At 35.8% G+C, this 24,491-nt stretch overlaps 1 protein-coding gene across 2 annotated transcripts in view; it reads left to right on the forward strand.

Annotated features, from left to right (window-relative positions):
• CACUL1 (CDK2 associated cullin domain 1) overlaps positions 1 to 24,491 on the forward strand; it is an 83,371-nt gene that overhangs the window by 9,401 nt on the left and 49,479 nt on the right. For both annotated transcript variants that reach the window (XM_027851557.1, XM_027851558.1), the window contains exons 2-3: positions 2,666 to 2,792; positions 6,685 to 6,787. In XM_027851557.1, the coding sequence (XP_027707358.1) occupies positions 2,666 to 2,792; positions 6,685 to 6,787 (230 nt within the window). The remainder of the gene's footprint in view (positions 1 to 2,665; positions 2,793 to 6,684; positions 6,788 to 24,491) is intronic.

Raw genomic sequence — 24,491 nt, forward strand, 5'->3', positions numbered from 1 at the left:
TTAGGGCTGAATTCAGTGGATTGATGGTATAATTGGAAAGAGCATTGGCTCTACAGTCAGGAACTGGGTTGAATCTCAACTTGGACAGTATCTGTGATTTTGAGTAAGTCCCCAACAGGGGCCTTGCTGTTGCTGGCCTTAGTGTTTACGTCTATCAAATGAAGGAGTAGGACTAAATGACTTTCTGTGAACTCTATTGATCCAGATGAACTATATCCTTAAATACTGAAACAGCTGTCAGATGGGATTGTTGAACCAATCTCATCTTCAATTACTCATCTTTGAAAGATGATGGAGAATTAGAGAAATATTGAGAGATTAGAGGGGTGCAAATATCATAATTTTCATAAAAGGAAAGAATGACACAAATTGTAGGCTGGTAAGCTTGACTTCCAATTCCTCTCATAACTTTATAATCCTATTAAAATGAGTGTTTGTAAATATTTGGCAAAGGAGTAGTTATTATAAAGAACTAGCATAGTTTCATCTAAAACAGGTCGTGCCAGACTAAACATGTGTATGTATATATCTGGGATCAAGGAAATGCTGTAGGTATAGCTCTTAGATTTTTATTAAAGAATTTGTGAGTCTCTTCTTGAGCACCAATAATATAGTTAGGGCTATTTGGAACTGGGTTAATATTTAGACTCAATTGTTAATGATTGGAAGGAAGTCTCCAGTGAATTGTCCTCCAAATTTGTGTTTGGACCTGTACTGCGTAACATTTTATTAGTGGCTTGGATAATTAATCCAGATTCAGAAGTCAAAAAAAATCTTGAGAGGCTTGAGAAAATTATCCCAGAAATCACATCTCTAACTCTACTTCTGCTAAGAGTCTCTTTACCTTTAATTTTTAAAACAATTCTCCCATCATGTAAATTATAGCCCCTTTTTCTTTTGGAGAAATGGTAAACTAAAAAAAGCTTGACCTTTATGGGTAAAAGTCAAAGATTATTCAGATGTTGTGAGATTAAGATCTTATTAGAAAAGTATAAAATTCAAGACTATTACTCTATGGCTGAACATGTTTCGTATAAAATTGCATGAGTGTGGCTAACAGGTTTTAGAACATCAGTGATCAAGTTAAAATTAGAGAATGAGGAAATGAAACAAACTCTTTAAAGTTTACTGTGCAGTCTAAAGACTTTGGTATATAGATCTGTTCCCAAATTGATATGCATATTTTCTTTGGGTTGCAATACTGTTCCCATCAGCTAATCCATTCCTTGTAGGAAATAAACTGGGTTGCTTTGCTCCTGATACTTGCCATTTTTAAGTTTTGCTGCTCTGATAGCATTTTTTTCAATGGTGAATGTTGATGATTGTGCTAAGAAAACTGTTAGCAGGGCAGGTGTTACCATGGAGTTTAGTTGGCATGTATAATTCATTCACAAAGGATTTCAAACTTAGATCCAGAAGAAACATAGTCTAACCTTCTTTTGCTGGTGAGGAAACTGTGGCCCAACCAAATTGGTTTCCTAGCTCTTAGAAGTAAAAAAAAAATATATTAAAAGTAGTTATCAGTAATTAAGTATCTTATAGCTTTTGTTAGATGTGGAAATAACATTAAAGTTCTCCACTTTCATTTATGCTTCCTCCTTTTATTTTTAAAAGTAACTTTGGAAGTATCCTTGAAACACAGTGATTTTGAAATTGTGGCATATTTGTCAACTCTAGAATGAAAAACTTATCAGTACTACTGTAATGGGACTTATATTGCTTCTTAGTAAAAGCCTTACATTCTTCTTCAGTAAAACTCTTTCATATTTAAGTTGTAGGTTTTGTTGTGTTTGAGAAGAGGAAATGTCTTTTAACATGACCAAATATTGTCAAGTTAATTATCATGTAGATGATAAAATGGGAGGTTTTGTGCATACTTAGCTCTGCTTCTTATAGTTTCATTCTGAGTATTAGCTTCTTAGCCATCTCATCTTTGAGGTGGAGCTAATAATGACTCATCTTTTTCTTTTCTTTTTACTCATCTTTTAGAACTGCATTAAAGTATGAAAAAATTTTAGAAAAGTATGAGAGCTTGAAGTGAAATTGTTAAATCTACAGGGAATCTAGGTGAAAGTCAATTATCTGTCAACTTAATACTAATGTTAGAGTAGCAGTATTCTTTCCTTAAATTGACCTTTTCCCCTGTTCTATTAGTGTTAGCCACTGTAGGGGTTCTGAGGTATTTGCTTTAGACAGTGTCACAGATCTCACAGGATTCTTGAAGACTATCACTAAAGTTATCAAGACTATGTCTTTAAATTATCATAGGCCCTTTGCCTTTATAATGGCAGTGAGTGCATTATGAACCAGACTTTGAGAATGTTTTAATGGTATCTGAAGCTTTACGAAAAGGAGCAAGAGAAACTGGTGATATCAGCTGAATTTGCCAAATACTTTCGTAGTCAAAGATGAACTGTTTAATTTCCAAGATGTTAATTCTTTTCAAGGCATGATTGATGGCTATTTTAAATCACTGGGCAATTTTCCTTTTCTGTTGAAATGAGGTACCAATTAGGAATGGAGCCATGATGAATTGATAGAGTACAAGTGTGAAAGTGGGGATAGAGTACAAGTGTAAAAGTAGGTCAGAAAAAAGTATTATAATGAAATTGTTTTACAATTTTAAATGCAGTAGATGAAAATGATTTTTTTTTTGTATTTTTAGTAATGAATGTTATAACTATTGAAGATTATAAGAGCACATACTGGCCAAAATTGGATGGTGCCATAGATCAGCTTTTAACTCAAAGTCCTGGTGACTATATCCCTATATCATATGAACAGATATACAGGTAAGACCATCTTTAAAGGACTGAACTTTTTTTTAACCATGTTGCATTTATTGGTCCAATTGCAATTTAAATGTGACTTAATTTTTAATGTATACATGTAGTGTATTAGGTCATTTCCACAAGCCACAAAGTTATTTCCGGTACTCACCCAAAGTCTTTCTCGAAGGTGTTGTCAAAATTCTACTTCAACCGAGTTTCATCCTTCCCTTTTTTTCCTAGCCCTACTTCCTTTGCAGAGATCATAGTTCCTCTCTCTGCTTGTGAAGCCCTTTAAAATCTTACTGCCCTTTGCAGTGAATTATCTGGTGGCTGACAATAATTTTTCTGTTATGAGGAAGCTGGTTTCTTTCTAACCCTGAAGGGTACAAGAAGCAGGTTCTTTATTCCCAAGTTTATAGGAGTAGCTGTTGTGGACATTCTTCTATCTAAAATGTGTGAAATGTGCATCTGATTAGCCTTGCATAATCTTAGTGTAGATAGATAGTAAAAGTGTTGCTATGTGCCAGGTACTGTGCTAGGGGTTGGTGAAACAAATACAAGCAACAGGAGAGTTGCAGCTCTCAGGGATCTTATTTTTTTATTTTTTGGTGAGGCGGTTGGGGTAAAGTGACTTGCCCAGGGTCACACAGCTAGTGAGTATCATGTGTCTGAGGCAGGATTTGAACTCAGGTCCTCCTGACCCCAGGGTAGGTGCTCTATCCATTGCGCCACCTGGCTGTCCCAAGGACCTTATATCCTGATGGGAGAAGACAACACATAGGTGGGACTGAGAAAAAGGAAGAAGGGTTTGTCCAAGTGTAGTAATGCTGCAGACAGGAAGTCTTGGAGAGACTTTGGGCAGGAATGAAGTGAAGCATGGCTAGAATTCTTCCTCAAATGGGCGTACCGATCAGGAGACTGATGAGGAGGGGGACCGACTCCACAAGCAAAGTTTCTCAGGGTGGCAATGTGGCAGACAAAGACAAAGAGTAGGAGTTCGGAGAGACTCTAGATGAAAGTCGATTAGTCAGTAAACAATTAATCACCTGCTTTGTCCCTGTGCTAAACTGTACAGATACAAAAAAGGGGAAAAGACAGTCCCAGCCCTCCAGGAGCTCACCATGAAGCTAAGTATTACAATTTGGATCTAGTCACCTGCCAAGAATCTCAATTCATTCTCACCAGTCCAGCACTAGTCTTCTCTCCAACATAACCTTGCTTCCAAACTGCTGCTAGTTCAGCTATAAAATCACTTTCTTATATAGCTGGCAACGATAGTTGCCAGAAATTGTTCTCTTTCAGCCTGTGTTCTTGCTAATTACTTTCTGATTATATTCATTTTCCAAAGATTTATTGTCTTTTACAAAAATTACTTACCTTCTTCCTTAGTGAGACCCATACTAGGTCCCTTTTAATGTCTTTATGTTCAGTTCTCATGTGAAATTAGGGAAAGCTGTAATTCTTTGTAGAAGTACCTAGCATAGTTGATGTCAAGGCACCTTCCTAGCAAGTTAGGCAGTCAGAACCTAGCAACTTCTAAGATTCTGAGTGACTTGAGAAAGAAAGATTGCTTTATAGCCACGGCGCATGTTGTATAACAGCTCATGTTGTATAATAGAGCTAGTTTAAAAACAAGATGGATGAAAAATTCAATAGGTACTTTTCACTTTGCAAATGTTTTACAGATATTGAAGTAAAGTAATATCCATTTTATTTGGAAATCAGCTCCCCTCCCCTGTCCTCCCATTTCAACCATCTAGAATGTTGTTCAGAGCATAGATATGAGTAAAAAAAGAACTCACAAGAATAGCTGCCACAAGCCCATTCAATTAAACAGATATTTACTAAGCAACTAATTTCTATGCTTAAGGTGGTACAAAGATGAAAATCCAACATAGCCCCTTCCAGCAAGGAGCTTATAATATATTAAGGGGTATATAACCTGAACACAATAAACATTTGAATGTAGGAGGGGCACATACAGATTGGCATAAGAAATTTAAGTGAAGTAGCTCGTTTCTAGTTGAGGGATCAGGGAAAACTTCATGGTGGAGTTTTTATCGGAGCAGGTATTTGCAGCGATGGAAGAATTTCAACAACTGAAGATTAGGCATTTTAGGCATAGGGTGAATCACACATACAAATGTACAGAAGTTATGAGCAGATTGAGATTAGAGAATGGTGAGTAATCCAGCTTGAAGTAGACTGTGTAAAGGGGTAGAGTGTGAAATAAGACTGGTTGGACTCAAGTTATGGAGGATTTTAAATTTCAGACTGAAAAGTTTGTATTTTGTCTGTTAGGCGGTGGGGAACTTCCCAAAGCGTCAAGAGTCTTTTGAGTTGAGGACTGAGGTGATCCAACTACTTTGTCAGGGAGTGGAGGATGGATTAGAAAAGTGAGTGGTGGGAGGAAAGGGTACTAGAAATTTTCTCCATTTTCCTAAGATAATATAAGGGCATATATTAGGTTGGAGGCAGCTAAAATAAAAGGAAAGAAATAGTTGGGATAACTGTTGGTGAGGTTGAATTGAAAGGATTTGTCTACTGATTTTATGTAGGGGATTAAGAAGAGAAGAGGCAGGTGATTCTGAGTTTTTAACCTTGGGGAATAATACTGTTGTTAAAACTAAACGTGAAATTGGGGTGAGGGGGCATGAGTGGAAGGGAAAACGATCATGCATTCAGTTTTGGAAAAATCCAGTACTAGAAATTATGAGTATGTGTTTTTCTGCCCATGAAAAAAGTTTGTTCTAGGGCAGCTAGGTGGCGCAGTGGATAGAGCACCGGCCCTGAAGTCAGGAGGACCTGAGTTCAAATGTGGCCTCAGACCAAACACTTGACACGTACTAGCTGTGTGACCTTGGGCAAGTCACTTAATCACGATTGCTTCACCAAAAAACAAAACAAAACAAAAAAAAGTTTGTTCTAATTCTGTTGACCATTCCCAACGATACTTGTTAGAGTTGCATATAGTCTGGTTTCTTGACTTTTTACAATTTAGAAGCAGTAAATTAGAATGGTGGGGTAATGGAGGTGATGGACAATAGGTATTTCTAGCAACCGTGATAGCTGATAGTGATAGAAAAACTACAAAAATAAATTGTTAATGCATAAATATTACATACTCATCTTCATGAGTTCAGATCTGGCCTTAGACACTAACTAGCTGTGTGATCCTGGGCAAATCACTTAACCCTGTTTGCCTCAGTTCCTTGTCTGTATAAAATGAACTGGAGAAGGAAATGAAAACCACTCCAGTATCTTTGCCAAGAAAACCCCAAATGGAGTCACAAAGAGTGAGACATGACTGAAAGACTGAACAGCAATAACTGAAGTCCAGAGCCGGTGGTTCTTCTGTGACAACCACTGCTTCCTCAAACAGCTACACAATTTGTCAAGCATAAAAATATGGTAACTTTTAAGCTGCATATTGGTTAAAATGGGTTTTGGGGAGAATGGACGATTAATTTTGCAACAGCGATTCCTAGCATTTGTAACTGCTTGTTTGAACTTAAGCATATTTTTCTTTGGAAACAAACATTTTAAGATCATGCTGTGTTCCAAAAGTTTGTAATGTGAGGATTGCTATTGTAATGGTTAATATCCTCTACCAATCACAGATGCTGTTCTGGTACTCTTGAAAGGCGAAAGTATCAAGCCTCATAGTGACAGTCACAGATTTAGATCCCCTTCCTCCCTCAATTTGATTATGCACAGTAGCCAACATTTTTTACAAGTGATAATTTAGAAACAGTTTTAGTGTAGTTGAAAGTTGCTTGAAGGCAAAGGACAAAAAGCTATTAGGGGCCAATTTTTTAAAGTTTCAATTCTTTTGGTTACAGTCCATTTGCATAGTTGCTTTAAGTTTAAGTTACTGCAAGTGCCTTACTGTATCTTTTTTGTTTTTCTGCAGCTGTGTGTATAAATGTGTATGCCAGCAGCATTCGGAACAGATGTATAGTGATCTGATTAAAAAGATAACTAACCACTTAGAGAGAGTCTCAAAGGAGCTGCAGGTAAGGAATTGCTTGATCTTTTTTTCTTCCCTAACTTGTTACAAATGGTATAGTGTGCATAGTGTAACTTTAGGGAAGTATTCATTTAAAAGTTCACAACTCACTGTAATTATGAAGGTTTTCAAAATTGATTAAACCATATAATTCTTGATGTGGGGACATGCATTTCTTTTTAAAAGTTGAGCTATAAATTGTGAAGGTTTTTGTATTGAGTTTCTTCCTTTTCTGGCTGTACTCCCCCTCTCTGTAGTCCAAGGTGTGTAATAGAGCCTTAAATGACAGCATTTATTGCTATATCTTTTTTTATTTAAAAGAAAAAGCAAAACCAAACCAAACCTAGGTAGCTAGATGATGCAATTAAAGGACTTGACCTAGACATAGGACTACCTGAGTTTAAATCTAGCCTCAGATACCTACTAGCTATGTGACCCTGGACAAATCACTTCGTCTCTGCTTCACTTTCCTCTTCTTTAAACGGGGGTTAATAATAACATTGATCTCCCAGAGTTTTTGTGAGGATCAAAAGAGTTGTTTGTAAAGCACTTTTCAAACCTTAAAGTGCTATATAAATGCTATTATAATGGTTAGCTATTATTTTTAGCTATAATTCTATATTTTATATTCAAGCTATTTCCTCCTCCTCCCCCCCATACCCCTTTATCCTGCCTTAGAAGTTAATGGCTTTCTTAAATTCCTCTGGACATAAGTCATATTTGGGTCCATATTGTCATGGATCATAGATTCTACCTGGAAGGGATCTTAGAATTTAGTCCATTGCTTTCATTAAAAAAAAAAAGAGAGATTAATGTATTTTGTCTTGACACATCAGATACATACTTGGGGAACACTCTGACATTTCCCCATGACCTTATCGTAAAAAATGTTGGCAGCACTTATAATTCGACAACAACAACCAAATCAGCAAGCATTTATTTAAGCCCCAACCGTGTGAAAGGCTCTGTGCTGAACACTGGGAATACAAACACGAGCAAAAAAACAGTCCCTCCCCTTGTGGAGCTTACATTCTAATGAGGAAGGACAAGACATAAAAGGAACCTGAAAAGTGTGTGGTTTGGAGAAGGTTGGTATAAAATGGAAGTTCAGGGAGGGGCTGACTAGTTAGAAGAAGAGATTGCAAGGTAGTAGGGTGAACTTCCAGAATGAGAAGGCCAAGGGCTGAGAGAACTTGCATTCTGTGCAATGGTGAGAAAAGTCTGGAGAGTCAGCAGTAGAGTCTGGAGAAGAAGGAAGATGTAACTTTTTAATCTCAAGAGCTAAGTGACTTGTGTAGCGTCATGCAAGTAATTTATAGACTTGGGATTTTAAACCAAGGCCCTTTAACACCAAATCTAACACTCTTTATAATGTATATAGTTTGTTTTTAAAAATTGTACATGAAATATAATGAAATTGTAATAAAATTGTCCTCTTTTGTCTCTTTAGAATTTTTGTTTTTAGTTATGTATTTTTACATGCTTTATGTTGACATTTTTTTATTTGCATCTCAGTCACTACCACCAACTCAGTGATTATTCTATTTTTTGATCTCAAGATCTTTTCACACTCGTAGAAATTGAGGATTCCAAAGAACTTCTGTTTATGTGGGTTATATCTAACAGCATATTAGAAGTTAAAGCAACTTAGTATTATTATGAGAATAGTTTTGACCTTGAGTACCCCCAAAGAGTCTTAGGACTCCCAAGGGTCCCCAGACTACAATTTGAGAACCATTGTACCATCTCATCCCTACCCAATAGAAACTTTCCCTTATGACAGTTAAGTTTAGTCAAGGAAAACAAATCAGCACAGAGTCCTAGTTTGGAAAATGTATCCTTCACATCTGGGGCGGTGAGGTGGTGCAGGGTGCTGGGCCTGAAGTCAGGAAGACTCATCCTGAATTCAGATCTGACCTCAGACACTTCCTAGCTGTGTGACCCTGGGCAAGTCACTTAACCCTGTTTGCCTCAGCTTCCTCATCTGTAAAATGAGCTGGTGAAGAAAATAGAAAATCACCCCAGTATCTTTGCCAAGAAAACCCCGAAAGGGGTCACACAGAGTGGGACATGACTGAAAGACTGAACAACAACAAAAATCCTTCACCTCTAGTTTATTACCCTTCTGCTAGGAAGCAGGGAACATGCTGCTTTGTTAGTCTCCTGAAGTCATGATTGGTCACAGTGTCATATCAGAGTTCTGAAGTCTTTTTTCAAAAGATATTTTCCCCCTCTCTCTTATTGTGGTAATTGTGTAAATTGTTCTGATTCTTCTTATTTTACTTAACATCATTTCATACAGGTCTTTACAAGTTTCTCTAAATCCTTCATATTTGTCATTTATTTCGGTGTAATGAGCTATTTATCTAAGTCAGATAGACATGATATCACATTCCACCTCAGACCTACTAGCTGTGTGATCCTGGGCAATTCAAGCAACCTCTCTGTTTACCTTAGTTTCCTCATCTGAAAAATGAGGAAGTTGGACTACATGGCCTCTAACTAAGGTCCTTACCAGCTCTGAAATCTATGATCCTACTTTGTTTCTGTGTACCCATTTGTTTCCACTTCTTTGCTGCAATCAAAAATAGTTATAACATTTTTTTTTGTACACGTGCCTTGTAACATGTACCTTGGGGTACATGCTTAGTAGTGATAGTATGGAGTCAGAAGAGTGATTGCATTCTAGTGATTTCTTAGGTGTAGTTCCAAATTGCTTTCCAGAATTGTTATCAGTTCACAGCTTTACCAACAGTGTACAAGTATGCCTGACCACCACAGCTCTTCCAACGTTTGGAATTTTCCTTTTTTGTTATCTTTGCCAGTCTGATGTTTATGTGGCAGAACCTTAAAAGGTTTTAAAATTTGAATTACCCTAATTAGTGATTTGGAGCATTTTTATGTGGTTGTTGATAGTTTACATTTTCACATTTGAAAACTGTCTATTTACATCCTTTGTCCACTTAACCATTGGGCAGTTAATCTTGTTTTTAATAATATTTCTCTCAATTCTCTATGTATCTTGAATTATCATACCTTTATCAGATATTTGTTGCAAAGATATTTTCTCATTTACTTTCTAATTCCAATTGCATTAATTTTGTGTAAAAATCTTTTAATTTTATGAAAATGGCCGAGTAAAATTTGGACATTTTATTTTTTGTGATCACTTCTAATTCCCTTCTCTAATTTTTTAATAATATGAACTTTTATATTTAGGTCATATATCCATTTGGAGTTCATTGTGATATATGGCAGCTAGGTGGTACAGTATAATTAGAGGTAATGTGGTGGTGCAGTAGATAGAGCCACTGGGCTTGGAGTCAGGAAGACCTAAGTTCATGTCTGTCCTCAGACACTTACTGGCCATGTGACCCTGGGCAAGTCACTTAGCCTCTTTCTGTCTCAGTTTCTTTATCTGTAAAATGAGAATAGTAGTGTCACCTACCTCCCAGGGTTGCTGTGAGTATCAATATGGTGCCTTGCACCTTGTAGGAACTTAATAAATCCATCCTCCCTTCCTATGTCTCAAACCCCCCCCCCCCATAGTTTATGGTATTTTGAAAACATTTTTTAATAAATTGTGCCTTGCCTTCAAGTTTCCGATATTTCCTGTATTTGGAAAACAGTGAAAATCTTTACTCAAATAAAATATGTTTTTTACCGGTGAGCATGATATATATATAACATGTCAGAGAGTAAGTTGGAGAAGGTACTCTGCTGTGAGGAGTCCACCTAAACTCTGACATTATTTTACTGCTACCACAGTGAAGTTTTTTTGGTGGGGTGGGGTGGGCTAGCAGTGGGGTTAAGTGACTTGCCCAGAGTCACACAGCTAGTGCATGGTATGTGTGTGAGGCTGGATTTGAACACGGTGAAGTTTAGAGTGATAAAAAGTCATGTACCATTTTTTTTCCAGTGCTGATTACATTGTAGTGTGGTAATTTAGCTTTCAGAAAAGTCACTTGTCAGTTGTTTACTGCTGCGTCAACTGTATTTAAAGTTTGAAGGCCGGCGAGGGAGCATTTCAGCACTTGAAGAGGAGTCAGTGTTTTGGGGTACAGGTGTTAAGTAGCATTTTTTGTGTCTGTAGCAGGTGTGTGTGGTGGTTTGCCTAGGTAGCCTGGATTCCACAGAATATGTACATTGTTGATGGACTGTCCATTTTCTAGAGCCCAGGGAAGAGTTCACCTCTGGGGAGCTTGTGGGGTGTGTGTGTGGGGGCGGGGGTGAAGGGGTGAGGGTGGGTGTTCGTGTGTGGTGTTGAATGTAATGTGATAGTATTATTAACATCCTCTAAATTTCCCTTCCTAGCAAAACATGATCTCCCCTTTCTTGTTATGGCTCTGATTGGACCATTTCCATTCTCCTGATTATCTCTAGGGACTTTATTTTTTAGGCAGGAGATAACCTTACAGTCCTGTTATTCCTTATATTTTCTCACCCAAATAGCCATTGTGGTCTTTAATTACTTCATATTAACTATAGAAGGGTACTGTGTTTTTTTTTTCCTACAGCTTATATAACATGTTTTTATCTTAATTGTTTTGTACTGTTTTTTACTTGATTGATGGAAATACTGTTTGGAACAGTTCTAAACTTAATTTTAATGAGAATGTTGGCTTTTATGACTAGATACTTAATTTTTTTCTTTTGCTATAGCAGCTATTTCTTATGCTTCTATAAACTCAATAAATTTGGTTCCCAGGAGAAATTTCTTAATATAATGTTCAGAATTACTAACTCGGTATCAGTGAAATATTTCACAAACAGTAATATGCTTCTGTGCTTCTTTGTGTAAAAAGTTGTAATTTACAACTGCTAGACAAAAAAGTGGTTTGACATGCTTTCTTACAAAGTTTATTTGCAGAAAAGTAAAATTTCCTGCTTTACAGTGGTTTGTTACAGTAGATGCACTTATATTTTGTTATTCTGACTGTTGAATTTGAAAATTACTAAATTCACTTTTAGATTACAGTATGTCTCTGTGAGTTGGTTTTAATACGTATATGTGTATGTATGTGTGTTTATCTATGTTATAAGGGCTTATTTTAAAAAAATTCTTACAGTTAGAGGGCACTATAGTACCATACAGTTAAACTCCTCTCAATGGTACCCTTTTGGAAGGATACATATTCAAAAGGCTTTCTTTTCTTGTGAAGATTTTAGATTATAAATATCTCAAAATAACTTGTGCTCTGTTCTTTAAATCAGTGTGGCAACTTGATGGTTACTTATTCAATAAACATTTATTATGATACCGTTTCATTATTTTTAGAATTATGTTCATTTTTCATTTTCCAAATTATTCACTCTGAAAATTCAGTTTTAGATTATTTTCCATAAAATTGAAAATTCTATAACTAATGTTATTTGGGGCTAGTATAGTAATATGAGGAGTACTTGACTGGATGTAAGGAGACCTGGGTTCTAGTCCTGGCTTTTCAACTCCCTGGTTGTGTGACCCTTATGCAAGATACTGTTTTATGAGTCTCACTTTTTGCCTTTATAAAATGAAGTAGAATTAACTAACTTTTAAGTTCTGTTCTGACTTTTAAAAATTCTGTGCTTTAGTGTTCAGTTAAGGAATGATCTTAATAAATTCATATTTATATAGTGCTTTAAAGTTTACAAAACATTTTGCTTGTGAGGTAGGTAGACCAAGTCGCAAATGAGAAAACTGACTCAGACAGGTTAATCTATTTTTGAAACATCATACAGTAAGAATTCAAACCCAGATCTCATGACCTCAAATTGAGCACTTTTTTGCTGTACCATACTAAGCTGATCTTTAGGTGATTAGCATTGTATATTTACTAACCTTCAGTTTTCTAAAAACTTAGTTTATTAGTACATATTATATGACAGACCTTAAGGTGGTCTCTGTGTCTTTATACTAATGTCTGTGTGTTCTTTGTCTGTCTTCCCTCTCTTTCTGTCTCTTCCCTATCTCTGTCCCTCTCAGTTTGTGTCTTTGTGTGTGTTCTTTCCTGTCTCCACTCTCTTCCCCCTCTCCATGTTTACCAGAGTATGTCAGGAGCTTTTCTGGTGGAGAGGGGAAAGAAAGCAAACCTTATTTTCATAGTGACTCCGCTGCAACTCTGTTTCTTTGCTTTCAACCTTGTTTTTCCAATATGAGTAGGAGGGTGAGATAAGAACTGCAATTGGATCTACAGAGTATCACACCTTATCTGTGCCATCTAGAGCAGTGTTTAGTCATTTTGGCATATGGACTATATGAACTTGCTCATTCTTGCTCCCTAAAAATATTTTGTTGGAGAATACTGAACATTGAAACATTAAATGAAGTAGCCTCAAAATGTCACTCTAAGAAATTACCAGTGTTCCCAGGAAAGCGTTTCATTATTTTCCTTTTATAGACTAATGCTAATCTACCATTTATGTATTTCATAATGTTATGATAAACATTGAACTTTTCTTTTTGTATAAATTCTCAGTGCTTCTCAAGCACTATTTGAAGTTTAAAATTGGAGCAAATAAGGAAAACTTTGTCATTCTTGCCCAGTGGAGGGTCATAATATACTTAAGCTTTGTAAAAGATTTTAAAATCTGTAATCTGTTTAACTATTAACTGCAAAACCCAAATAAACAAAGTTAATTTTCAAGGTATATTGACTACTACCTCCTTGCTAGAATTTTTAAGGTGGCAGAGTAAAATAAATGTCATTGTTGAATAGAACTTTTGAAAATCTGCCTTTTGTCAAAACTTGAAGCAGCTGTCTTAAGAAAATACTCATTTTGCTTAAGAAATCTATTTTATTATGGCTGTAGGAGGCATTAGAGTGGGAATATCCATGATGGAGGTTTGTGAGAATTTCATATTCAGATTATTGGGAGTAATGAGTAAAAATGAAAAATATAATGTATTATGTATGAGTGTGCCTACTTAAATCATCTCTGTTGCTTTGGTATCAAAGATCTGTTCCCCAGTCATTGTTTCCATGTAGAATCCACTCTATACATAGCAAGCTGAAGCTAATATGGCTACTATCTGCCATCTAAATTAAAGTTAGAATAGCTAATCTATAAAACTACTATTTAGGAAAATGAAATGATGAAGACTAAGTCTAATCACAGGGGATGAGGGAGCTTCTTTCATTTATTTTTTTGTTACAGTAATATTTATTGGTTTTTGTTAGAATATTTTCCACATTTATTATGATCCATTTTCTAGTTTTGAAAGTGTATGTTAATACTGTATGAACATACAGGTGATAATTTTTTTAAAAAAGTTTTATATTTTTCAAAGTACATTAATTGATATTCATAATGATGAATCTGGAGTCATGGAAAAAAAGGTTGAATTATGTTAATTGTACTGTTTAAGCAGACGGTAAAGCATATATGCTAAATTTTCCTTATAAATTAGTTTAAATTTAGTAAGTTTTCATGATAAAAGATGAAACTTTAGTTGAAAATTCAGTTATGTGGGACACCATATACTTTGTAGAAATTTTTTTCCCCTTTGGATGTATATATGTGTGTAATATACAGTGTGTGGGCTAACAGTTACCTCACTTCTGAGGTTGATGTGCTTATGTTGTACCATTAAGTCTTTGCTATTTGAGGACATGGGTTTATTTATTAAAAGCAACAGTGATGGCTTCAGACTCCATAGAGTTCTTAATGTAGTGGACTTGAGGGTGTTTTCCTCTAGAGATAACATTTTAAAATTGAAGTAAAACAACCTAAAAATCTTTACTCCTTTCATGGTATATAGTTGGAAAGGTTGGTTGCTGATGCTACTGTTATGGAAGTTTAGAGATTGAGTTCATTGCTAACTGAAATACCTGAGGCTTAAACTAATGTGGAACAGCTTTTTTCCCCCACAGTGGAGAAATTATAGTAAGCTAATTAATAGCTGTATTAGTGACATTTTAAATTAGACTTTGGTGAAAAGAGTAACAATTTTTCATATGTCATACAAGTATTTTGCTATACTGTAATAATTCGGATTGTTTGGCTTAGATTTTATTACACAGTATTAGCTCTTTTATAGTAGCTCATTGTTTTGTTTCTCCTAATATCACTTGTCTCAAGTTTATAGTGTGTCACTTCTTGCAAATAAGTTTTTGTAACCTGCTGCTGCCTGTCTACCAGCAAGAAGTGACATAAAAATTATGGTAGCTGTATGTGGCTGGAAGAAGAGTGGTTATCTGTAATTTAATGGAATGAGATATAGCTGGTAGACAGCTGGATAGAATGGTATAGTGGAACCCTCATGACATTAAAGGAAGAATACTTCCAGTGAATTGGACAGATTCTCCTTGGAGAAGTTAAAGGAAAATAATAGAAAAAATTGTAGAGTATGTAAAGGCATAAAGGAGTTTTGAGGTTTGTATCTGTGGGGGAGAAGGTGGAGTGGATGCCATGCTGATAAGTCACTGACATGTGACCTTTTTTTTTTGTATTATAGAATCCTTTGAAATCATTTGGTAGAACCAGAATATAGAAATTTATCCATTTATAATTATAATAATAATAGCAGCTAGCATTTATATAGCACCTATTATGTGCTAGGCATGGTGCTAAATGAATATTATCCCATTGATCCTTACAACAGCCTTGGGAGGTAGGTGCTTTTGTTATCCCCATTTTACAGTTAAAGAAATTGATACAGACAAAGGATAACTGACTTGCACAGAGTCATACAGCTAGTCATCATCTGAGGACTTACTTAATCTCAGGTCTTCCTGCCTCCAAGCCTAGTGCTTTATCCATTGTGCTGCCTAGCTGCCTTTTATATTTGATAATTGTCAGTTATATTCAGATTTACATTCGTGCTTTTAGTATGGACGATTATGAAAGTATATACTTAGATGACAAAATGATGATCCTTTGGAAATTTTGGTGTTCTTTGAATCCCAACTTTGCTGTTCACTGCCTGTGTGACCTTAGGCAGGTCTCTTCAGTTTCCTGCTTTGTAGAATTAGGGATTTGGATTCAGTGACCTAAGATCCTTTCTAACTCTAAATCTGTAATCCTGACCTGTTTATGTTGTTTTAGTCATAGATAATCATTTTATGAACTACTTTTTTATAATGTGATTTCTTTTGAATGTTACCTCTTTAATATAATATTAATATCTTTTTTGTTTGCCTTGTGTCACTGATTCTTATTTTGTCTTAGAGGTGACTTGTGGTAAGGACCTCCTGATTCTTCTATTGTAGAAGGTCAGAAGTCTTTTTTTTTTTTTGCAATTGGGGTTAAGTGACTTGCCCAGGGTCACAAAGCTAGTGTCAAGTGTTTGGTCTGAGGCCGGATTTGAACTTAGGTCCTCCTGACTTCAGAGCTGGTGCTCTGTCCACTGTGCCACCTGGCTGCCCCAGAAGGTCAGAAGTGTTAAAGTGGTTGAAGGCTTTCTGATAGATTAATCATTTGCATAGGAATTTCTCCTGTATCTTTTTCAGTCTTGTACTTAGTACAAGAATTAGAATTAGACTTAGAAGGCCTGGCTTTTACCTCCATATCTATGACTTACTACTATTTTTCCTTTCACACTTGACATTCCAACCAAATTGTTCTATTTGTTGTCTCCTGAGTACATCCCTACTAGTATTCCTGTCTCTTGACCTTCCTGCTTCTGTGTCTTTGTTCACACCATTTCTTCTGATTAGGACGCTATCTCTCTAAAACTTTCAGTGAATGTCTTATTTATCTTTCTAGACTCTTTTCATGTGTCAACTACTGCATGAAATTTTCCCCCAATATCTCTGATATTTATTTAGAAACTTAGGTTATACTTCCTTTAATGCATTTGTCAGGATTGTTCTGAGGCTTAAATTAGATAATGTATATTTAAGAATTAAATAACATATTAGATAATGCACTTTTTAGCCATATTTATTTGACTATGTGACTCCCTACTAATTTATAAACTCCCTGAGGGCAAGGACTGTGTTTTATCCTTAGGATTCTCATGTAATAAATTATACATAGTAGGTACATACATACTTAAATGTTTGTTAGTTTTATGTTCAAGGAGACCTTATAGATATAGTTAGCTAGGTTATTCTTGTATTGTTAACCAAGTTGAAAATTTTGAACTGTTGTATGACAACTAACTTAGTTTATATCGCTCTATTTTTTTTTTTAATAGTTTAGGTATTCAGGTTGAATTCCAGAGTTTTAAAAATATAGTAACTTGGATTTAAATCTACTGCTAAAACAGTGTCTGTTCTGCAAGAAGTGGGCAATAATAGGAATGTCTTGTATGTTGGCTCTCGTCATTCATTTTTAGCCTCTCTGTCATTGCCTCATCAAGCCTAGAAGAGACAGGTATATTTATTAGTGTTTTGTTCAAATTTGTTACAGTAATTATCTGGAAAGTAATGTTGTAGTCTGTTGCTTGTAATATGAAATGCACAATCAAAATACTGTATTAGTTTTGTAAGTTTGTAGAAGGATCATGAAACTCCTTTTCACATGGAGACAGGGTGTGTGTTTTTGAATGACTTTTCTTGCTTGTTATACAGGATCACAGACCAGTGAGGGAACTGGAGACAAGATCTGTTCCAGTTTCCTTTAAATAAGAATATGGATGGAGTAATTTCAATTTTTAGTTTTGAGATGTGGTCTAGGGATGATAGTGACGTAATAATTGATTTCAAAATAGGATATTAGAATGCACTTATATGGACTGGACCTGTGATTTTACTGGTATGGAAAACTCCCTCTATCAGGGTGGGTCAGCAGCTTCTCTGCAACCTTTCTTCTAAGAGAGTGACCCTGAGAGGTTTGACTTGGTCAGGGTCACATGGCCAGTGTGTGTCAAAAAGTAGAACTGTAGCCCAGTCTTACCTCCCTGCCACCTTTCCCTGCCCCTCCCCCAATTGAGAAAGCAAGAAAACAAGACCTCTTAAAATATGTATAGTCAAGCAAAACAAATTCCTATATTAGCTATGTCCAAAGAAAATGTCTCAATCTATACTGAGTCCTAGAGGTAGATAGCATATTCATCATGAGTATTTTAGAATTGTGGTTGGTCCTTGTGTTCATCAAAGTTCCTAAGTCTTGTAGAGTTACTTGTCTGTACAATATGTCCTTATTGCTTAAATTGTTTTCCTGGTTCTGCTCACATTACTATCTTAGTTATACAAGTCTTCCAGGTTTCTTTTAAACCATCCCCTTCATCATTTCTTACAGCAGAACAGTATTCCATCACATCCATATATCCCAACTTATTGAGCCTTTCTCCATTTGATGATTTTTAGTTCTTTGTCACCACAAAAAGAGCTGCAGTGAAACTTTTCCAAAACAATCAAGGGTAAAGGAAGAATGTCTATTATGACCATTACTATTCAATCTAGTGGTAGACATGCTACCTGTAGCAATAAGACAGGAAAAAGAAATGGATCTTTTAGAAGGTATAGACCTACTAGTGGCACAGTTGAGTAGTTTTTGGAGCATAGTTCCAAATTGTTTCCATAATGTCTGGACCAATTCACAGGTCCACCAACAGTGCATTAATGTACTTGTTTCTTCTCACCCCTCTAGCATGTCATTTACCATATTTGTCAGCTTTGCCAATCTGGTGGGTGTGAGGTGGTACTTTAAAATTGTTTTAGTATTTTTCTAATTATTAGTGATTTTTAGAGCATGGTGATATTTATTGATGTCTTACGGAGTCAGTTTTTCTTTGGTCAGTTCTAATTTTTAGTGATTTATTTTCTTGAATAAGTTTTTTTGTACCTCTTGTTTCAAGCTGTTAATTCTCTTTTCACATTTTTTTCCATGGTTCTCATTCTTTTTCCCTTTTTTCCCCTCTACCACTCTTATTTGGTTTAAAAAAGTTTTTTTTAGTTCTTTTTTGAAATGCTTGCTTTAACTCTTCCAGGAATTCTGATTGAACTTGTGTTTTTCTTGGAAGCTTTACTTGTAGGTGTTTAGAGTCATTCTCTTCTGAGTTTGTGTCTTGAGCTTCCCTATTGCCATAATGGCTCTTTATGGTGGGATTTTTTTTTGTTTGTTGGCTCACTATTCCAGCTTACTTCTTGACTTTGGACTTTATGTCAGGGCTGAGCTCTGTGCTAGTGTTGGGGGAATGTCTTCCCTGAGCTTCAATCCTCCTGCGTTCTCATGCTGCTTTCACAGCTTTGATTGTGATCCCCATGAAGTCAGGTTACTGCCCTCCTGATGTGAGTCATATGTAAGTTCTTGATCCAGTTTTGAGTTTGTCAGCATGGTTTTGGTTGGCAATTTCAGTAGTCTACTACTGGACTCAACTGCTTTTTGACCACTGGGAGGTTCTTTGCTTCTGAGTGACTGAGCTGCAAAATTCCCTTTGGTCTGGGTCTTTTGCCCTGATTATTCCACTATAGATTTCAGCCTGAACTGGAGGTTAGGTACCCCCAACCCCAATTCCAATCTGCCCTAGTGATCAGAGCCACACAGCTGGTATACAGGTAGGGCCTGCTAGCAATTACCTCTCTCTGTCACTGTGAGGTACAGATCCTACCCTAAATCTGACTTGTAACTGGTTACTGCTACTAGATGGAACCTGCACTAATCCAGGGATCCCTTGGAATCTCTTCCTGCCTTAGTGATTCCTGCCCTGATGCGCAGTCTCAGCTATCTTTCAGTCCCTGAACACTGCAATGCACTGCACACAGTGCTCTCCTGGCTAGACCAGACCCTGTCCCCAGTGGCCAGAGACCTCTATAATCTATCACCCTAAACCTACCTGGACTGGAAAATAACTCATGATTTGGTCTAATACATTTTCTATATCTTTATTGGGGAGGTTTGGTGAGGGAACTGGTTTGTTATTGTTCCTGCTATTCCACCATTTTGCCTCTACCTCTGAACACAGTACAATTGGGTTGGAATGTAAAGTCCACGAAGGAGAAGAATATTAGAGAAGTCTGTATAAGGAACTTGAAGCTGGCCTTTGGAGGACCTTGCATGCCAAAATTAGTAGGATTTTATTTGGTAGGCAGCTGGGGACAGCAAAAGAAACAGAGGAGGAGTAGTCAGATAGATAGAGAGCCATGAGATTAATCAATTTGAAATCAAGGGAGTAGAGGGAGATCAAGGAGCGTTGTGTGGTCAGCAGTGTTAGCTGCTATACAGAGATTATTAAGGATGAAAATAGAAGTAAAAATACCATTAGATTAGTGATAATTTAGTGATTAGTGATCTTGAAGACAGCTGTCCCTTAATGGAAGCCAAATTTGCAAGGGGTTTAGGCATAAAATCAACTTCTTTCCCTTTCCTCAAAAGAAAATAACAGGGGCAGCTAGGTGGCGCGGTGGATAGAGCACCGGTCCTGAAGTCAGGAGGACCTGAGTTCAAATCCGGCCTCAGACCAAACACTTGACACTTACTAGCTGTGTGACCCTGGGCAAGTCACTTAACCCCAATTGCCTAAAGAAAAAAAAATAAGTGGAACTTTATTATATTCAATGGATGCTTATTATTCATAGGTACTTCCCAAATTATGGTCATTGAACTTTTGAACCAGCAGTTTAACGTGCTTTCACCTTTGCTCTTTTGCGACTATCTTAGTCGTTGGTTAGTGGTAGTCAGGGATTCTTTCCTACCCAGCCATGTTTGTGCAATATTCTCCTCTAAACCTTACCTCCTGCTGTCTTTCTCATATGTATGCATCCCTTTTAAACCCAATTCTTTTTATCTTTTAACTCCTCCATAGTTTTCTTAGCAAAATTGATTCTCTCCCTGCCATAGCAAAGTGATAAAGCAATTCAAACAAAATATGACAAATTATTTTTGAACTGTTAAATTTGAGCGTACTGAAATTAGAATAAAAAAACTCACATTAAAAATCTTTACATGTAAAATGTGTTTCTTAGGTGGGGGCAGATAGGAACAAGGTGAATTGAAAAGATCAGCTACTTAATCTGTTTTCCTTCATTTTACCTCTTGATTGTTTGAGGACAATATTCTTCAAACTTATTATACTGACAGAAGTGATAAAAGGCCATCTGACCTTGTGTAGGGAAGGTTATTTCAACTACATAATGGGGCGAATTGTTTAGGGAGTGGAAAAAACTGCAACTTAAAGAATTGCTGTATCCTGTGATTTATTGTTTTTACAAATGACATTTTATCCTCTTTAAGAATTGTTTAAAGTTATGTATGTATATATATATTTTATTTTCTACTAATAAGATTTTGATTAACATTAAGAAAATCATGAGTTAGGTAAATTAAAATATTAGTTTAATACAGTATGACTTTTTAAATGTCAGTCTTTTACTGTGTTTTATAAGTAATGAATTATACAAAGCAAAAATATTCTCAGATATTTTATAAAATAGTAGCACTATGTTGTATGGGCAATCTGTGGTAAAGTATTTGAACCTGGGTTCAAATCCTGTTTCTGCTACTTACTACTTGTGTTGACCTTGGTTCAAGTCATTTCATTTCTCCAAGCCTCAGTTCACTCATCTGTAAAAATGAATTAGATTTTACTTCTGAAGTTCCTTCCAACTTTACATCTATAATACTTATATCCTTGTGAATTTCATTGCAAGCTTCCCAGTAATACATGCAACATATAGCATATCTTATTATACTTCCCTCCGTATAATTAAATGAAGCAGCACTCTATCTCTTTGGGTCATAGCATTTAGACATAGAGATTGACTTCAGATCATTTTATCAACCTTCCTTATTCTGCAGAAAATATGTCTTGCTCAAGGTTGCAAGCAGAGCCAGAATTCTAACCCAGATCTTATTCCTGTGCTTTTCTCATGATGTAATATTTTCTCATATGTAGAATTAGATTGACTCTAAAAGCTACTTTACGTAGTATGTCTTCAGATGTTATTCTTGACTTTTGCCTTGAAACCAAAACTAAAGATTGGAAATAGCTGTAGAGAGCTGAGGAAACAAGCTTAGATTGAAAAGAGATAATTGATTAAGCTTGAGTCTGCCCAAGAATTTCAGTGTCTCTGCTGATGGTAAGCGTGCGAATTTTAAATTTTGGAAGCAGAGCAAATGAAGTGAATGTATGGTAAATCAGTAGTTACTTTATGAAGTTCTAGGTACTTGATTAATTTAGGACATATAAGAACATTTTTAGACTGGGGTTGTTTTTATTATAAAAGAAAAATCTTATAAAGAACAACTATTTTAACTTTTGTGAATAAAAGACAATGGTTGATAAGCCAATTTTTTATGCCAAATGAGATGGACACATATTGAAATAATATGAACAATTTCTAGAACCGGTAGAATTTGGGCTATGAATTTGAGTAACTGAAGCCATCTCTGTTCTTTGATGTCCAAATGAACTGATTTCTTTGACTTTGATGTTAATTTTAATATTCAGAAGTCCTAATTCTAAAATATTGTCATTTTTGTTGTTTGACCTTCATTCTCAAAGGGATCCATGGTATCAGGAAGATGATGCCATGACTTGCAAGTGATTTGGATTTAAGTGAGGGAGGGCTGTGCAAAGTCACCAGCCTCACTCTCTCCTCTGGAGCCATCTGGGTCCAGTGGCACGATATAGATCAGAATGACTGGAGATGGCCTTGGATGCAGTGGGAGACTTTTTAAGCCTTTTTAAGCTAGGGTCTTTCCCAGGTCTCAGTTTGACTGAGGCATTGCCCATTCAGTGATTAAAACTAGATCATTTATTGACTTTTTCAAAGATCAGTACTTTTCAAAGCCTCTGTCTTTATGTTATTGAAGCAGTCTCCTGTCAGTTTTACTAATTTGAAGAAATATGAAAATGAAATCTATATAGTCCGTGTGTGTGTGTGTGTACACGTGTACAGATGTGCACGTATGCACAGATCTAGGAGATAATTTTAAACTTGCATTGTGCTATTGGCATAAAGGCACATTAATCCTTTCATGATAAATTGCTCTGGGTGAAATGAGAAGAAAATGTGAAATAATAATTAATATACTTCATTTTGTGATAGTCAAATGTAGAGTAATTAAGAATATTAGCTTAAAAAGTTTCATTTTTTAAAAAATCAGCTTATTAAAATTAACATTTATTTTAATGAACTTTGATTAAAATGTGTTATGTTGGTTTGAAAATGTGGCAAAATGTCTCTTTTGCTGTGAAGGCATTCTTACTGTCTCCTTGGCTTCATTCTTTACCCCTTCAGATAGTAACTTGGAAGATGGTTTAAAAATCAGTGTTTATAGGTTAAGTAATGTTGCTGATTTTACAATAGATTTATAACATTTAAATAGATTTATAAAGTAATGATGTGAGATAAAGTATAATGTATTGATTTAGGATTACAGTACTCATAAGTATTTATAAAAAAGATTCACCATGAAAATAATTGCAGCTTATGGGTTAATGTCAGTTCCTGAGTATGAAGAGGAAGAGACATCCTGTGAAGATGTTAATAAGACCTTTCAAATTAAATCTTTAGACACTTTGTTACTTAGTGACTTGAATGCAAAGTTGTGAGAATAGAAGAAGCTTTTGAGAAATATATCAGGAAGCATGGATCAAAAACAAGTTGAGAGACCAAAGACTTCGAGACAGAAACCTCATGACTCGTTATCATGAACATTTCCCTCTTAAAAAAAAAAAAAAAAAAGCAGGCACAGGATGTAATGGCTATTAAATAAGGTCACAAAAAATGAAATAGATAACATTTTAATGCACAGGAGAAGGCTTGTTATTGACGTGTTGTTTGGCTATAGTTAGACTACTCTCTTTTTAGAACAAAGATCAGAGTTATTAAAAAAATGGAAAAATATATGCCATGCAATTGAAACAATTCAATCTTAAACTATTTAAAAAATAATTTACAATGAAAATGAGTAATGGATAGCAGAAATGACATTGACAGTGTATCTGATTTTACACAGATATTTAATGCACCTGTAACTCACTTATAACAGGGAGACTTAAAGTAGTCCTAAAAAATCACCTTTGGGGGCAGCTAAGTGGCGCAGTGAATAGAGCACCGGCCCCGGATTCAGGAGGACCTGAGTTCAAATTCTCCTCAGGTACATAACACTCACTAGCTGTGTGACCCTGGGCAAGTCACTTAACCCCATTGCCTAGCCAAAAAAAAAAAAATCACCTTAAAAAAATTTGACATATCTGCCAAGTGGAGAGAGATGTAATCAATCAGAGATAACATCAGCTTAGAATAGAAACTAATTCATAAGATTTTACAAACAATGATGTATTTTTGCAAATAATAAATAAATGCAAACAAAAATAATAATTATTTTACAAATAATGATATTGGGTAATTATAAATAATTGCTTCATGGAGCAGAGGAAGATAGAACCAGTTTAAAGAAAACTTGGCTAGAGAGCCAGTAAAGCATAGTCAACCAGAGGATGTGTGTGTGTGTGTGTGTATTTTTTTTTTCTTTAATTTTGGCTAGGCAACCTAGCTGCCCCCAACCTGAGGAGATTTAAAGATGAAAATGGAAAGTGGACAATAGCTAGAAGAAAAAAGGGGGGGAAATGACAAAAAATTTTGAAACAGTTTTTACAGTCAAAGACAGTAAAGCCACTGCTCTTAGAAGAGGTAGAGATGACTCTAGCAAGAACAAAGATTGAAGAGTATCCACTTAGGACCAAGTGTATATAGATGGTGTAGACATTGAGAAAGAAGGCATTGAAGGTTCCATTCATTTGGTGTCTGAAGGAAGGAATATACCAAAGGTGTGGAAAAAATTCTTGAATTTTATTAATACCAAGAAGAGACAACCAGGAAAATACTAACAACTAT

This window comes from Vombatus ursinus, unplaced genomic scaffold (assembly GCF_900497805.2).
Source record: "Vombatus ursinus unplaced genomic scaffold, bare-nosed wombat genome assembly UNPS02009205.1, whole genome shotgun sequence".
NCBI lineage: Eukaryota > Metazoa > Chordata > Mammalia > Diprotodontia > Vombatidae > Vombatus > Vombatus ursinus.